Raw genomic sequence first — 17,179 nt, 5'->3', positions numbered from 1 at the left:
CATTATAACAAGGAGGGAACGGCATTAATAATTATTTGGCAATCATGGAACAGATGATGTTAAAAATCCAAAATCATGTAATCAACACATACATACAAACTCCGGACGCTCACTCCGCGCTCCTTTCATACATCCGGCGGCCGCGACGTCGCGGCCCATAAAGTTTGATGTCCTTCATGCTGCGCAATAGAGTTCAATATCCGTTGACAGTGACGTCAGTGACCCTTTTGTACTTGTGAAAAACTCACTCTTTCTTCAGGGGTAGGCAGAGCACAGGAAACTGCTCCATCTCTCTTTGCAAAAAGGATTGAAAGGAAACCAAATCGTAATATTGCAGAGAATGCAGAGACAGGTCTGACAGGTTGCCAGCCCATCGCCCACACTACAGTAAAACCTATATCCCACAGTCGACTTCTACGACACCCACTGGAGAAAAGGGGTAGTGAAATTCTTAACCAGTCACCACATGGGTGTCGTCGAGGGATGGGGGTCATGAAATCAACAATAAATAAAATAAATTGAATTGAATTGATGGCAGTCACTATCATAAACTAATCTGGAGCTAATTGGCGTAGAGATAGATACGTAGTATCTTCTTAGTAGTTTGTGGCGTAGAGCAAGCGTGGAGTTATTTGTCTGTCTTTCTGACAATGAATCGGCCACAATATATTTGCGCCAAATTGATTTGAAATTAATTGAACAAATTGATTTTAAATTTATTTGAAGGGTTTACAAAACAAAAATTTTACAATTCATATTTTAAGACATAAGTATTAAAAAACAATTTGTTGTTGGCGATAAAAAAAACACAGAAGGTAGGGGAAAAGTAAAGTAATTCTACTACTTATAGGTCTTTCCTTTTTGTATGTAATTTAAATTTAGCAATTGCCGCTAAATTAAGGATAGTAAAATCTATTTTTTCACTGTTTTTGCTGAATTATTTAGAAGAAGTTGGACCTACATTTTTTCTAGAACTGCGTCGTCAAGACTTTTAAAAATAAAAAAGATGATAAAATTAGATTATGTTGAAATAATGTAAACATACATAAACTAATAGATTCAACGAAGTCACAAGTCATTCATTATTTAAATACAATTGCTTTTATTCAGTCGCCTTTCTACAATCAGACGAAATAGTAGTGTCAACCAAATATGGCAAATAGAGGTGATTGTCGAATTTGTAAATTAATAGAACTATTAATTTATTAGTAATAATTATATTATATCACATTGTTTACATTTCCTAATTGTATGGTACGTATGTACATATTAGAAAAGTTAGGATCATACTATTTAAATTATGTTTTAAAGTTAAGATAATTTAGAAAAACTACCACAGATATATGTAGTCAATTAGTCAGAGTCTGTTGATTAAAATTAAAGTTGTTTATGTTTCAGTTGGATCATTTTGCCTTAACACCTTTAGTAGGCGTTTGAGCAGTGCTCCTTTGCCATCTTATAATTTTAAGCCCAAAAACTACGAGGTAAGTTAAAATAAAGGTACCTAGATTTCATTTTCAAACTTTTTGGTGAAGGGTAACATCGTGAGAAAACCGGGCTAATATGGCCTAGTTACCCTTCGGGTTGAAAGGTCAGATGACAGTCGCGTACGTAAAAAAACTAAGTAGTGCGTTAGCCAAATCTTGAGATTAGTTGCCAAGACTCCCATGAGCCGTGGCGAATGGTGGGATAGTGCAAGGAGGATGACGATCGATGTGGATTGAATTTTCAAGTTAAATTTTATGGCGGCCAATTTAGGCTTTTTTTTTGTCAATTGAATTGATTTATTTAGTAACGAACATAAATACATACAAGTAATAACTTTTCTTATATTTGATTAAAAATCAGGGACCAGCGTACGAAAAAACAACCACGTTGAAAGCAGCGCACATACCTCCGGCTGTATATAATGTATACAAAAATCCTGTTCTTATTCACCAAGGCCACATGCAGTGGCTATTTGACCACAAAGGAAGAAGATACTTAGATCTGTTTGGAGGAATTGTCACAGTTTCAGTAGGACACTGCCACCCGTGAGTTGAACTATTACTATTACTTAACATAACAAAAACCAGTGGTCGTTATCAATCAACTCACAAGTTGTTTACATTTCAAGTTGTTATATTCTTTATTATGGATCTTGCCTATACAAATAATCTAACCAACATTTAGTAAGTTCTAAGTGCCCCCTACATACCTACTTCATGTATAAATAGTGTGAGTTCAACAATAATTTATGATCACTGAATAATAAACATCACACGTGTTCAGTTAAATGTTTATTCATTTAATACCTCACGCGATTCGTTTAACATAACATTTATTTACGAAACACAATCTTATCTTGTTGCCATTTCATAGACTGATAACCCTATTTACAAGGATATCTTAATTTTCAGAAAAGTGGTAGCGGCTTTGAAAGAACAAGCAAATAAACTTTGGCATACGACTAACATTTATAGACATCCCAAAATTTATGATTATGTTGAAAAACTGGCTTCGAAATTCAGTGGTGATTTGAAGGTAAATTATTATTATTCACGATTTAAATTAGGTTGTAGGTTAAAAAAAATCAACATTTATATATATCCGGAATTAGAGGACTTTAGAGGTACTACATTAATTTGTCCATGTCGAATGTATGTCTAGACTAACGCCGTGTCTTGCGTGGGCGACGGTCGCGCGACCGTCGCGCGCCGTCGCCGTCGCATCTCATACTTCTATATCGAAAAGGTTTGATTTCGTATACGTCGCATCGCCGTCGCGTGACCATCGCGCGACCGTCGCCCACGCAAACCACAGCGTAACAATAATGTCATGTGATATTCCTCAGGTGGTTTACTTGGTAAATAGTGGAACTGAAGCCAATGAATTAGCCATTCTACTTGCTAAGTCCTATACAGGCAATAACGACATTATCTCACTCCAAGGCAGCTATCACGGGTACTCGAACACCATCCAGGGACTGACAGCGACCCAATGTTACCGGATGCCAATACCTGTTCCAAGCGGGATACATCATGTAAGTTTACTAGCGCATTTTCGCAATAATGTGATTAAGATTAAAACGATTAGAATAAAATAAGACTCACCGAAATATAAACAACTGAATGTTTGCTAAACAGGCTATGTTACCAGACCCTCTTCGTGGTATTTGGGGAGGCTGCAGGGACTCCTTGTCTCAAGTACCCGGATCTTGTGCTTGTCCAGAGGATTGTGTCACTTCCGACAAATATGTTCACCAGCTCAGTGAAGTATGAAACTGTTTTAAGTGATACTTGTGTTCTGTTGGGTATAAAAGAAAATGTTAACCACGAAATTATTTTAATTTCAGTTAATAGATAACTCAATTCCCAAAGGAAAAGTGGCAGGATTTTTTGCTGAATCAATTCAAGGAGTAAATGGCACTGTTCAATTTCCCAAAGGATATCTGAGAAAAGCTGCAGAGCTAATACGTAAAAATGGCGGCATTTATATAGCCGACGAGGTATGTTGGTATCCGAATACTAATATCCTTTATAATATTTTTTGTTACTGAAGATGATTTGTTTATTTTAGGTCCAGACTGGATTCGGTCGTATGGGTGATACGTTTTGGGGCTTTGAAACTCATGGTGTTGTACCTGATATTGTGACGATGGCAAAGGGCATAGGGAATGGTTTTCCATTGGCAGCTGTTGTTACAAGAAAAGAAATAGCAGATGCACACATGCGTGCTACTTATTTCAATACATTTGGCGGAAATCCTTTGGCTTCAACAGTCGGTGAAGCTGTTTTAAACGTATGCATAGTTTGTATGTCAAATACAATTTTACTGTCTTGCAATCTGAAAAATCTTTCATACTTAGGCCAATTTATTTTTACACAGGTGATCGAAGAGGAAGATTTGCAACTGAACAGTAAGATTATTGGACAATATTTTATAGAAAATTTGATGGATCTACAAAAGGTGTACCCCGTTATTGGTGATGTTCGCGGCAAAGGTTTAATGTTGGGAATTGAATTGGTTGAACCTGGAACAAAAGAGGCTTTGAATGTCACTAGTGTTTCAGAAATACAGGAAAATATGAAAGATCTTGGAATTTTAATCGGGCGTGGAGGAAGATACAACAACGTAAGTTACATTAATTTAATATAGGTACCTACTAAGTATTGTAATTCACTTCGGGTATGCTCCCATGGGCAACTTTTGTCGCCGCTTTTTTGTCTTTCACATCCGGTCCCTGGGCTAGTATCTTCATTACGTGTGCGCACCTTCATACTAGCCCATAAGCCGGATGTGTGAGTGACAAAATTATAAGTGCGGCGAAGCCGTCGAATTAATAATTTAGCATTTTTCTTTCGGTTCATTTTTCATTGAACCTGCTATTGTCTAAACAAAAGACTCCGCAATAGCAAGTGATGTAAACAACAAAAACTTAACTTTTTTTATTGTTTTCAGGTACTGAGAATAAAGCCTCCCATGTGTATAACAAAAGACGACGTAAATTTCACAATTTCCGTTTTGGATAAGTGCCTAAAACAATATTCTGCAAAATAAATATTCAAAATACTGATAGTATTTTCCAGATTTCATAGATATGGCCGGCAACAGACAGTCTTAAAATTCTGTCAGATCCACTTCCGTGGTCAGATCAATCTGAAAAGTGTTTGTGGACAGTCGCGAAATTGTATGGAACTCCGTGCACTCGATCAGATTTTTGTAAGATTATGATTTTTTCAGATTATTAATTTTAAGGCTCTGTTTTTTATTTATTGTTTTTATCAATTACAGTATAGGACATAATTAAAACATATCCCTGCAAAACTGCATCTACAGTTTGTTGCCGGCCTATCTATTTTCTTGTTATTTATTGACGTTTTCGTTATTCTATGGATAGTGAAATAAAACTGTAAAAACAAAACCGTTTATTTACTAACCGGTATTTTGACATCACTATTCGTGAAGTTTTTTTCGCAGGGGTCGACGGTTATTCGAAAAAAAAGATAATTTTAAATGCAGATTGTTGAAGACGACATTGATATCTGTCTTTTAATTGAAGAAGTAGAGGAAAGACTGATTTTATATGACAAGAATTTAAAAGAATATTCCGACAATATTAAGAAAAAACGATGCCGGGTTGTAAAATCATCAAAATTTTTAAACACTCATTCTGAAGTACCAAAAAATTATTATTTTTTTTTTTTAATTCTTTATTTGAGGCTTTTTCGTTTCACGAAGATGTAAATTATTTTAGATAGGCTCTCAATTTCATGAAAAAAGAAAAAGGGCCCCCACAGACGGGAGACAAAACTGTTTTGTCTCCGTCGCTCGGTCTATGGGCTAGTATGAAGGTGCGCACACGAGGCGACGCAACTTTTCATACAAATACGAAAGTCGCCGAGCAACTTTGTCGCCCGTGTGCGCGCACCCAAAGTTGCATCCGAAATATCCAAAGATAATAGAATTAGTCTATGGTAATAGCTTTTTAGTAGTCTGTGGTTACGTCGCTGTCGTTCCCGTGTGCGCACCTCGGAGACTGTCGCAAGGGGTGACGACAGAGACAAAAAAGTCGTCGAGCGACTGTCGCCCCCGTGTGCGCCCTCCCTAAGCCAACTCGGTAAACCTCTCTACAACTACAAAACTACTACTGCAACTACTAGAAATCATATATGTACTACATTAATGAATATAAAGTACAATTAATTGTTATTTTGAGTCATTATTTTTATACGTCGTATTCTTTTTGAACGTCGTCTGTAATATCAATATCAGCTGTTTACTGAACGAACTGTCTGTTTGACAAATGACAGTTCATCCACAACTTTGTCGAATATTGAATCAATACGAAGATAAAACAACAATAATTTATTTTTATCTCCCGATAGTATTCTATTTCGACCGAAAATTTGAAATATCACTTAATCAAAATGGTTTTCAAATGCCAAGAAGATAGCTTCCTAAAGGAGGTAAGTTACTCTATCTAAAATATCTAAATGTAACATGCCGTAACAGTGTAATTATGAAAGTTTTCATTGATTTTCAGTTCACTTCGAAAGTGGTCTCCTGCGAGAAAACCAAGGAGCCGATAATAGAATACGGGAAGACATCGAAGTTTGAAGGATACGCGGTCACTTTAGAGAATACAATACTGTTCCCGGCCGGCGGTGGACAGGTTAGTTTAGTACTCAGATTAATAAATAATTATTGTATTTTTATTTCAAATGTATTGATTTTTATTTCGGGTAGTTATAATGACCATTAGAATATTTTTAGCCCCATGATATTGGCAAACTGAATGATGTGGAAGTGCTGCAAGTGTTGCGGAAGGGTGAAGAAGCCATACACTTCACGAGGGAGCCGCTGGAAGTGGGCAGTGTTGTCACGCAGCGCGTCCACTGGGACCGGCGCTTCGATCACATGCAGCAGCACTCAGGTTGGCTTGCGATCTTAAACTTTTAGGTTGTAATAAATTATCATTCTAAAAATTTTAAACAATTTTTTAGGATGTACAATGCATGATTCAAATTTTACATACACACATGCATGCAAACAGTATTATGGTCCAAGCTTGTATACAAATTTAATAGGTACAGTCACCTGCAAGTCCTGCAATAATATCATACAAAAATAAAGCTGCATATATATCTGTCACACTTATGGCCCTAGAAATAAGATTGTGCCAGATATTTCTGCAGTCTTCGTTTTGTGTGCCATATTATTGCGACTCTACCTACCTAATCAGGTTTACTGACAAAAGAAATGTCAACTGAGGTATAAACATTTTAGATTTTCTTTTTAATAGCCATATCATTATTATTACTATTTCAGATTACAATCTTTTTAGTATATATTAATGACCTACCCACTCTTGTTAAAGGCAGACATGATATAGTGTTATTTGCGGATGACACTTCTCTTATATTCAAAGTGGACAGGAAGGAAAATAGCTTCGACAGTATTAATGATGCCCTATCAACTATAGTTAACTGGTTTACGGCAAACAATCTACTTTTGAACGCCAAGAAAACCAAATGCATCAAGTTTGCGTTACCTAACGTCAAGCAGATAAATAACAGCAAAATCCAAATAAAAGGTGATACGCTGGAGTTTGAAGACCAAACTGTTTTCCTGGGAGTCACTTTAGACTCAAAACTGCAATGGCACGCACATATTGCTACTTTAGCTAACAAACTTAGTTCAGCTGCCTACGCAGTAAGGAGAATCAGACAGCTAACAAACGTAGAGACAGCCAGGCTGGTATACTTTGGTTACTTCCATAGTGTTATGTCGTATGGAATTCTGTTATGGGGTAAAGCCGCAGATATTCAGACGATATTTGTGCTGCAAAAGCGAGCTGTACGTTCCATATATGGACTGGGCGCTCGAGCTTCCCTAAGAGAGAAATTCAAAGAGGTGAACATTCTTACCGTTGCCTCTCAGTACATACTTGAGAATATTATGTATGCTAGGAAAAACATCCATGAATACAAGCTTAACAGTGATATCCATAACTATAACACTAGAAACAAACATAAACTTGCCGTGCCCTTCCACCGTCTCCGTAAGGTTAGTACGTCTTTCGTTGGGAACTGTACACGTTTTTATAACAAAATCCCCATTGATGTAGTGAACTTTCCACTCGGCAAATTTAAGTCACATGTTAAGCGCTGTTTGCTAGGTAAAGCTTACTATACGGTAAATGATTTTATAGATGATAAAAATGCCTTTAAGCCAGTAGCTTGATTATGGTAGCAGAAGTTTGTAATACAACCGTACTAGTATCCAGTAAAAATGACACAGCGTAATTTTTCTCATGTGATTGTATTGTATCATTAGTTATGTTAGTAGGACGCTTAGAGACCTTATACACCTCTAAGATTTTTGTTTTCATTATATAGCGTAGTTATATAAAATTTATTTAAAGTATGATAGTACAGTGACCCTTAGAGACCTTTACATCTCTAAGTCACGTTGAGCATGTAATTAGTTATGTATAGCTATACTAGGCATTGTTGCCCTCTTTAATGTCACCTACAAGCTTAATGTCGTGTTTCACTGTGTCGATTTTTCTTTTGTCAATTTGCTGTTAGCTTGAACATGTCATGCTCGCTTAAAAGTCTTTGCTTACGGTGGCGTGTTGATCGGGTCGCCACCTTCCCGAATGGAGGTTGAGGGAGGCGATGGCTGAGATACGCGTCATACTCGTGAACGGGTGCTGTTTGTGGAGACTGGTCTGTTCAAGCTTACCTGGGCCACATGTTTTGTTAGATTATTTAACTTTACTTTTGAGCGGATTGCGAGACACTACATTCGGTTCTTGTAAGAATTAAACTTAAGTAAGTAATGTCTTAAGGATGACACTAGAGACATAGACATAGACATAGAATGGCTTTATTTAATATCACAAATTTCACAATGTTACAATGTTAAAATTAGAATAATTAGGTCAAACATGGATATTAAAAAGGGGCGCGACTTAGCATAATGTTGCAGTAATTTTTTACTGCAACGCTGGTTTTCAGTCGGACCCTAAGTACTTCACTAAACCTAAACTAATTAACCTAAACTAGTTTGTGTGTGTGTGTGTGTGTGTGTGTGTGTGTGTGTGTGTGTGTGTGTGTGTGTGTGTGTGTGTCATGTGTGCGTGTGTGTGTGCGTGTGTGTTTGTGTGGGCGCGCGTGTGAACCTATTGCGTATGATTGCGCGTATAAAAGCGCTATAATAGGGAACTGTAGTCAAAGAGACGTTGTCGTTTAATTTAGTTAATTTTAGCTTTTGGACACTTAGAGACTTTATACATCTCTGAGATTTTGATTATATTTTATTTTAAAATAGATTCCTTACTTTAATGACCTTGTTGTCGTTTGATTAAGTTAATGTTAGTTTTTTGGACACTTAGAGACCTTATACATCTCTGAGATTTTGATTATATTTTTAAACTTAATTTGTAACCTTGATTGGCCCTTATTTGTAAACTTGATTTGTTCTTTAATGATTGACAACTAGAGACTTGTACATCTCTTGAAATGTGTAATTTAGCTGTTCATTTTCTGTATTTTTTTTTTGTATTATTTGACAAAGGTTTTTACTTTTAAATATTTTAATTTTATAAAATTTGACTCTTGGAGACGCTATACATCTCCATGGATTATTTGATTAAGTATAATATTTTTACTTGTAATATTCAGTCTTTTACAACTATTGAAGTATTATAGATTTCTTTTATCTTTGTATCTGTTTGCACTTTCTTTATGTATTGATTATAGTTAGTAATAATATGACATTTAGAGACTTTATACATCTCTAATTCTATATCAGTGTATAGCTACTTTGCTTATGATTAATATTTTTAGTTAATATTTCTATTAATTTCATTTGTTTAACTTTAATGAATACTCTGTAATGTTGACATGTAAAAGTGCCCCCATGGCCTATTTGCTGAATAAATGATTTTGTATTTTGTATTAACATGATCAACTCCACACTCCATTTAGACTTAATGATGTCTAGTGTCTACTAAATCACCCAAATGTGTCCAGCGTCCAGCATGCCAATGAATGACACATTTCTCTGAATGTAACATAACATGTAATAAATTATATCTCTAATTAGGAAACATTTTTTGTCATTAGGTTATTTGATCTAATTAAAATGACTTCACCCAACTATACCTACCAGATGATCAAGTTATGATCTCATATCCTGTCCTAATCACATAATATTTATATGACCCCGAGCCCCAATATTTGATGCCCCAATATTTAAAACTTTCAGGCCAACATCTCCTCTCGGCAATCTTAGAGACAGAGTACAACCTCCCGACCACGAGCTGGTGGCTCGGCGAACAAGAGTGCTACGTGGAGCTGGCCAGCACGGCGGTGCCGGAGGAGGCTGCTCGGGCGGCGGAGCGGCGCTGCAACGAGCTCATACGGCAGGCGAGGCCGGTCGTCGTCAAGATTAGCAGGAAGGGAGATGAAGCACTTGATGAGGTCAGTGTTCTTTAGCACTACTTATTTTTCAGAACTAAATATAAAAAAATCTTAAATGTGTTTTTTGTCACACAGAGCGACGCACGTCGTGAGGCAATGTGCTGGCGCGGCAAATATCCGAGTAGGCAAGTAGACGCGTGCCTCGGTCGAGGCAGGTTGTTGGATCAGTTCGATCGAGCTAAATGTGCACACTAGCTACGATGTTTACATTGGACGTTTGACGCGCTCTGTGTGGATATCGGGCTACTGAAGGATCTCTGAGGCAACCAAATAATGTTAACTGATGATGATTAACAGGCGCAGACTCGGGGGCTGCCCGCTGACTGCGTGTCCACCATCCGCGTGATCAGCATTGAAGGCGTCGACGACAACATGTGCTGCGGCACCCACGTCTCCAACCTCAGGTCAGATTTACACAAATGAGTTTAATTCTTCAGGTTTGTGGCTGCCGCCTCTTTCCGACGACACCATCAGGGGTGACTCACTCCTCGTTTTTTTCGTACATTCCTGTGGCGGCGAGTTCGCGGCCCATACCTAAAGTTTGACGACCTTCTCGCTGTGCAATAGAACTCAACGTCGCAAGCAGTCCGTTGATTGGGAACCTTTTGTACCTACATTTACTTTTATATAAATTATTCTGTGACGTCTCTAACGATCACCAAGATGTATTTGCGTTTTCATTACTTAGATTTACTTAAGTTGGCAATCTCCAGTTGAAGTGGTTTTCTTTATAATTTTTATACATAATATCTGGGCGACCCAGCTTCGCTCGGTTCTATTTTAATATATCACGTCTTTAGATAAAAAAAAAACATTCAGTCGAATTGAGAACCTCCTCCTTTTTTGAAGTCGGTTAAAAACTCTTATATAAATACAAAGTCAAAAAAAAGACAATAAACAAAAACTTAATTACTGACCGGGATTCGAAACCCTGACACCTACGAGCTATCTGCGTACATAAGACCGACCTCGTACGACTGAGCTAAGCGGAATCGATGCGGCATTGTCCCCGTGGTCTCGGAGAAGACAGACTAGATTTTACATCAACACCTCCTAACAGCTGCGCGAGTTTTTCGAACTACCCCTTTTGTACATTTTTTTCACCGCAGCCAACTCCAAGTGATAAAGCTGCTGGGCTGCGAGCCCGGCAAGAAGGGGAAGACCAACCTGCGCTTCCTGGTGGGCAACCGCGTGCTCCAGCACTTCCAGCTCATGCAGGGACGCGAGCAGGCGCTCACCGCACTACTCAAGTATGTCTCCCGAGGTTGCTCCGTGAGTTTATCCCACTCCAGGTGATACAGCTGTTAAAGAGCCCGGTGAGAAGGGCAAGACCAACCTGCTCTTCCTGGTAAACCGGGTGCTCCAGCACTTCCAGCACATGCAGGGACGCGTGCCGGCGCTCACCGCATTATTGAAGTAAGTATAGGTTAGATTCTAACCTATACTTACTTCAATTTTTTTTTTCTAATTTTCTAACCGTTAGAAAATTTAGAGACAGGCTCCTTTCCTTCCACTTATTTTCTTGCAAGGAGCGATGCTACTACAGATAAACTGCATAGCAGTATTTCCGCAAAAGAGGTGAGCGGAGTGGGTGGGTCAATGAGTAAAACGAAGTCAAAACAGTCCGCTGGCTGCGTTTGCGTTAAGATCAGCTCGGCTATTCGTTTGTTAGACCCCATTCAGCACCGCTCTTTCGCCTTTTTCACATCTCTTTTGTGGTGGTATTCAAATAACTATTTTTTTATAGAAGCATAGTCCGCTCTTGCTTCAAAACCAACTTCAACTTCTTGTATGTTGTTTTTTTAGGAACGAACCAAAGAAACATGAAGAGCTGGTGCAGAAGCTGCAGAGGAACCTGAAGCTAGCCAGCAAGAACCTGCAGGGCGTGCTCTCGGAGCTGGCGCGGCTGGAGACGCGGCGGATACGGGCGGAGGCGCCCGCGTTCGTGGCCACGTGCAGGAAGGACGCCACGCCGGACTTCAACAGGTGTGCATCGACACAAACACTCATCCTCCTTGCGGCATCCCGGCATTCACCGCGGCTCATGGGAGCCTGGGGTCCGCTTTAACAACTAATCCTAATATTAAGCAGGCACTAGTTTTTACGAAAGCAACTGCCACCTGGACTTTCAACCCGAAGGGTAAATTAGGCCTTATTAATATTAATCCGGTTTCCTTACTGTTTTCCTTCACTGAAGAGAGACTGGCAAAATATTAAATGATATTTTGTACATAAGTTCCAAAAAACTCATTGGTACGAGCCGTGGTTCGATTAGAAACCGCGACCTCCACGACGTAAGGACCAAAACGGATTATTTTTATCACATATTTTGACTTGTTTTTAGAGTTTGTAGTATGAACTCTCAAGTTGCAGTGTTTATTACCTACATAATATGTAATATTTGAGTTGCAATGTCCAGGGCAATCTGCAAGGGTCTGGAAGACACGGAGGTGTTCGTGTGTCTGGCGGCGGAAGACCCGGACAAGCCCAGGGAGGGACAGATACTCATACAGGGGCCGGAACAACACTGCACCGCTTTAGGGACCCAGTGAGTACTTACCTCAACATTAAAACGCATTGTTCCAAATCAATGAAGTATGATTTTGTATCAAAAATATTTTTTTAAAGTGTTTATATTTAATAATTATAAGCACTATATTTCAAATATTTTATTTTAAAATTAAAATAACGAGCATAAAAATACTCAAGTGTGTGCAGGTAAAATAAATAATTTTACATTTAACTATATCTGGTCGGTATATATGGTATATAAATAATTTTACATTTAACTATATCTTTACATTTAACTATGGCTGGCCGCGCTGAGGCACGCGGTGTGTGGGCCGGACGGTTCAAACGTTCAGCTTGCTGACTCGCTCAACGCCTACTATCTATCTGTCGTACGCGACACACCGCAAGGGCCTGATATTCAAAAGGCAATGTACTATGTGCGAATGAACGTCCCACGCGTTGTAAATACTATGTTCTTTGCGCCATTCACAGTGGGGGAACTCACGGCAATAATTTAAAAAATTAAAAAAAAAAATTTAAAAATTTTAAAATTTTTTTTAAATTTTATTTATTTAATGAATCAGCTTGTAATGGTTGCTATCCCGTTTCTCTGAAAAAGATCAAGGTAACACCTGTATATAAGGGAAAGGGTTCAAAAAAAGAGCAAACTAGTTACAGGCCTATATCCATTGTTCCAGCTTTTTCTAAGATGTTTGAGATGGGATTGTGCTATCGACTAATACAATTCCTAACGATGAACAACTCGCTCTGTAAGCAGCAGTATGCCTACCAAATTGGAAAATCCACAACGGGCGCCGCTAGGCTGTTGATCCGAACAGTTCTGGACAATTTGGAAAATAGGAAGCGCGTAGCTGCTGTTTTCTTTGATTTGTCTCGCGCTTTCGATTTGGTCGATCACAATCTCATCGCAAGCAAGCTCGACCATTATGGCATTCGCGGCGTTGCCCTTGAAGTTATTATGTCGTTCTTGGGTGACAGGGAGCAGGCCACGGAAGTAAATGACCAAAAATCTTGTCTTGACCCTTTAGGCGACAGGGCAGTACCTCAGGGATCGAATGTGGGAAATAACATATTCCTCATTTTAATGAATGACCTTCCCTTTGAATCATCGATTGTGGATTTTGTAATGTATGCGGATGACATTTGTGCCATAGTGAATGCAGATAGCGCTGAACAATTAATAATAAATGTCCAGCATATCATTCTACGCCTTTCTGAGTGGTTCGCCGCCAACGGAATGATTTTAAATCTTCAGAAAACTTCTGTAACAGAATTTAACTTGAGGCAAAGTCGGGACGCGATTGACAACACGAACTCAGTACTTGTACAAAATGCATCTGTTCCCTTTGTAAGACATGCTAAATTCCTGGGTCTAACTCTGGATTCCGGATTGCAATGGCAAGAGCAGATAGACAGGACATGCACGAAACTCAATACGGCATACTACATAATATCACGCCTCATGTCAATCCTGTCAAACGAAAATCTGATGATAGCCTATCATGCCTACTGTAATTCGGCACTGACATACGGAGTGGACTTATGGGGGATGGCCGCTGACAGGGACAGGCCATTCCTTATACAGAAAAAAATCATAAGGAAAATGGCGCGAGTCGCCCCTGACACGCCAGCCCGACAGCTATTTGTGAACCTCCGAATACTCACATTACCTTCTCTGTTCATATTGGAGGTAGCCAAGCTCGTAAAGCAGAGTCTAGATCAGTTCCCTAAAAGAAACTGGACCAGTAAACGCTTTCAGGAACAAAGGGAGCACGACCTCGAAATTCCTAAACACAGGTTAAAAAAAACTGGTAACTGCCTACATGTATTGGGACCGAAATTATATAACAAAATTCCAACACTAATAAAAAATGCCCCAAGCTACTTCGGGTTTGTTTCGAAATTAAAAGGTTTTTTAGTCCAGAAGGCCTATTATTCCGTGACTGAATTCATGACTGAATAATATTAATTCAAAAAAATGAAATTTTTGATCGTTGTTTGATATTCATGTAATTAATTGTTTTTATTCTCTAATCCAGTATTTTAAGAGTAATAATGATGACATATGTATATAGCTGTAATATTATTGACAACGTATGCTTAATACTAATAAAGATGAATATGAATATGAATATCTACTAAAACATGAAAAAATTAGTATCCGCAATTCGGACCGATGAATTACAATCTTTTTTTTTCAACAGAAATTCATCATTAACAGCTGTTTAATAGACGCCATTTTTGTCACGCACACTACTACAAACGTATACCTACATTATATACGCACACATACAAATATTATCGGCCGACAGCTGGCGGGGGGTCCGGCATGCCAAAAATGTCGGAAGCGTCCTGCCGATATCGGCAGTTCGATGGTGCCTCGGACAAAAACTGTTGTAGGAAAGTGCCATCTGCATTAAATCCGCAATTTTTGCGATTTATATCGTTTTTTAATAATAATGATCTATCAAATACATAAATAAAAACCTGGAAGCCTTCCTACATCCGATATCGGATCGGATAATGTTAAAACGGCCTTAGGCCAAACAGAGAAGACCAAAAAAGGTGCGGGGTGCAACATTAATTTTATGAGTAGGCATTTTCAGAAATTAGGAACAAAAAGTTAAAACGCTGTTTTTTGTAACGACAGTTAAGCATAAAATCAACTTTTTTTCCCGTTCTGAATTTAGGTTATCATTTATAGTTTATGTAATTAACATATCCTATTGAAATTTCATGCTGTAAAGAAGACGAGACGGTTATAATCACAAAATTTTATTAAGGGAATTACTACTTTCAAAATATCGAAAGAGGACAAGGCGTCCACTCGGATGGCCGAGGTAGGATGCCTGAGTAGGTTCGCACTGTCGCGGGTGCCGCGGTAGTACCAGGGAGCTCTGTCCGTCACGGATGGCCGCGGTGGACTGAATGCCGGGCTTACTCGTGTCATCTTACACTCCTCTCCTTTCTGGAGGGGTGTGAGGAGGCCATTTCAGGGCGAGGCCCTTTTTGGCTGCATCTTGCGCGTGCCGCAATGGCGGCACGGTCTGTCGCTTAGCCAGTGGTTTGGCTTTCTTTCTTCTTCTTCTTGGTTGGTGTTTGATTGGCCATCATGGCTTTTGGTCATGTTGGCCAGTCTGCGGCTTTTTGGCTACGAAGCTAGGTCCTCGGCATGAGCTCCCGTGGTTGGGCTCTCTGCCGGCGTGCGTCTGGTGGGCGGGCGTGGAGGGGGGCTATCCCTCTCAAAATCTCGTGTCGTGACATGTCGGCACTGGTGAACATTTTGCTTGCCAGTTGGCTCACAAACTCGTCCAGCTTCTGGTGCTTCAGGTCTCGGAAGATTGTCGCATTCCGCACGTAGCGTGGGGCTCTTACTATTGTCCTGAGGCTTAGCGTCTCTTAAGCCCTGAGTCTCCGCCTATTAGACTCAGCCGTCCTGGAGTACCAGGCCGGAGACGCGTAGGTCAGTCTTGACCGTATGTAAGCCTTATAGATCCCCAGTTTGGTGCGGAATGGGAGGCTGCTGGAGAGGACTGGTCGGAGTTTAGCGCGGGCGGTCTTCGCTCGCTGCACCACTTCGTCCACGTGGTATTTCATCGTGAGGCCCCGATCGATCGTGACCCCCAGATACTTTGCCGTGTGCTGCCACTGGATCTCTTCGCCAAGGAGCTTGAGTGGCGGCGGGTGGTTCTTGGCTCCAGATAGGAGCGCCTGTGTTTTTCCGACGTTTACCGCGAGCCTCCAATGCCGGGCGCTGCGACGGCTGTCTTTTATAGGGGCGCGGCGTGTGAGTGTGTGCCGCCTCGACGCTCCGTTAGGTGTGTGCGTGAGTTGTTTGTGATTCCCGGCGCGGGCGCGTTGCTAGAGTCTTAGGCACTACAATGCTTAATTAATGCTACAAAACTGAAAGCGACGCCAATTTTATTGTGAGTCAATTTTTGATAACCTTATACTCCTGATCATTGTAGAGAGCAAAGTGTGCGCGTTCAAGATTGCTATTCAATCTTGTTAGGCGCTATAATTATCTTTGTAATAAACATTTACTGCTGTAAATGCCTTTACATACTTGATTTTTAAGTTTAGATTTTATACAGATTATAATAGTTTGGTTATAGACTATTTTTAAATGACGTTGTTTTTCTTCAGGATAACGGAGTTGCTGAAATGCAAGGGCGCGTTCAAACACGGCAAGTTCCAGGGCAAAGCGGGCGACCTCAGCGGCTTCAGTAAATGCCAGAAATTGATTGAAGACTACTTTAACAATATCTCATAATACTTATTTAAAATAACTGGTGCTATTTTATTATTATATTACAAGGTTTCAAGTCCTCCCCCTTTACTTCCCTGGGTAATTCAATTAATAAATGAAACGTTTGAAACATATCTTTAATAACATTTCCATTTAGTACAGTCATATTCGTGCGAAAAAAATGCATTTAAATAAATTTAATTATATTATCTATGATTTACTTAATTTAACCTCACCTCCGCGTTTATTATAACATTTATAACATAAATTAAATAACCATATACCAGAAAAACTTAAAAATAATTTGCTAAAAAGTACATACATACTTAAATAGGTAACTCTTTGTATGTATGAATATTTTTTTATACTCTATATGAATATGAACATTAATAGTATGAAAATGTTTAACAGGTTGATCGGAAAAAGA

General features: G+C 39.2%; 1 protein-coding gene across 1 annotated transcript; it reads left to right on the top strand.

Moving 5' to 3' along the window:
* The first annotated feature begins 1,112 nt into the window (after positions 1-1,112).
* LOC125231733 (alanine--glyoxylate aminotransferase 2, mitochondrial) lies at positions 1,113-16,788 on the top strand. Its single transcript, XM_048137293.1, has 18 exons — positions 1,113-1,165; positions 1,399-1,484; positions 1,849-2,033; positions 2,400-2,523; positions 2,834-3,022; positions 3,126-3,254; positions 3,335-3,487; positions 3,559-3,780; positions 3,868-4,113; positions 4,441-4,482; positions 6,026-6,154; positions 6,256-6,415; positions 9,757-9,971; positions 10,269-10,375; positions 11,081-11,221; positions 11,778-11,957; positions 12,391-12,519; positions 16,650-16,788. The coding sequence occupies exons 1-18, from the start codon at positions 1,153-1,155 to the stop codon at positions 16,774-16,776; spliced, it is 2,577 nt and encodes an 858-aa protein (XP_047993250.1). The 5' UTR covers positions 1,113-1,152; the 3' UTR covers positions 16,777-16,788.
* The last annotated feature ends 391 nt before the right edge of the window (positions 16,789-17,179 follow it).

The sequence above is a fragment of the Leguminivora glycinivorella genome, chromosome 12 (genome assembly GCF_023078275.1).
Source record: "Leguminivora glycinivorella isolate SPB_JAAS2020 chromosome 12, LegGlyc_1.1, whole genome shotgun sequence".
NCBI lineage: Eukaryota > Metazoa > Arthropoda > Insecta > Lepidoptera > Tortricidae > Leguminivora > Leguminivora glycinivorella.
This window is presented reverse-complemented; position numbering and strand designations above follow the sequence as displayed.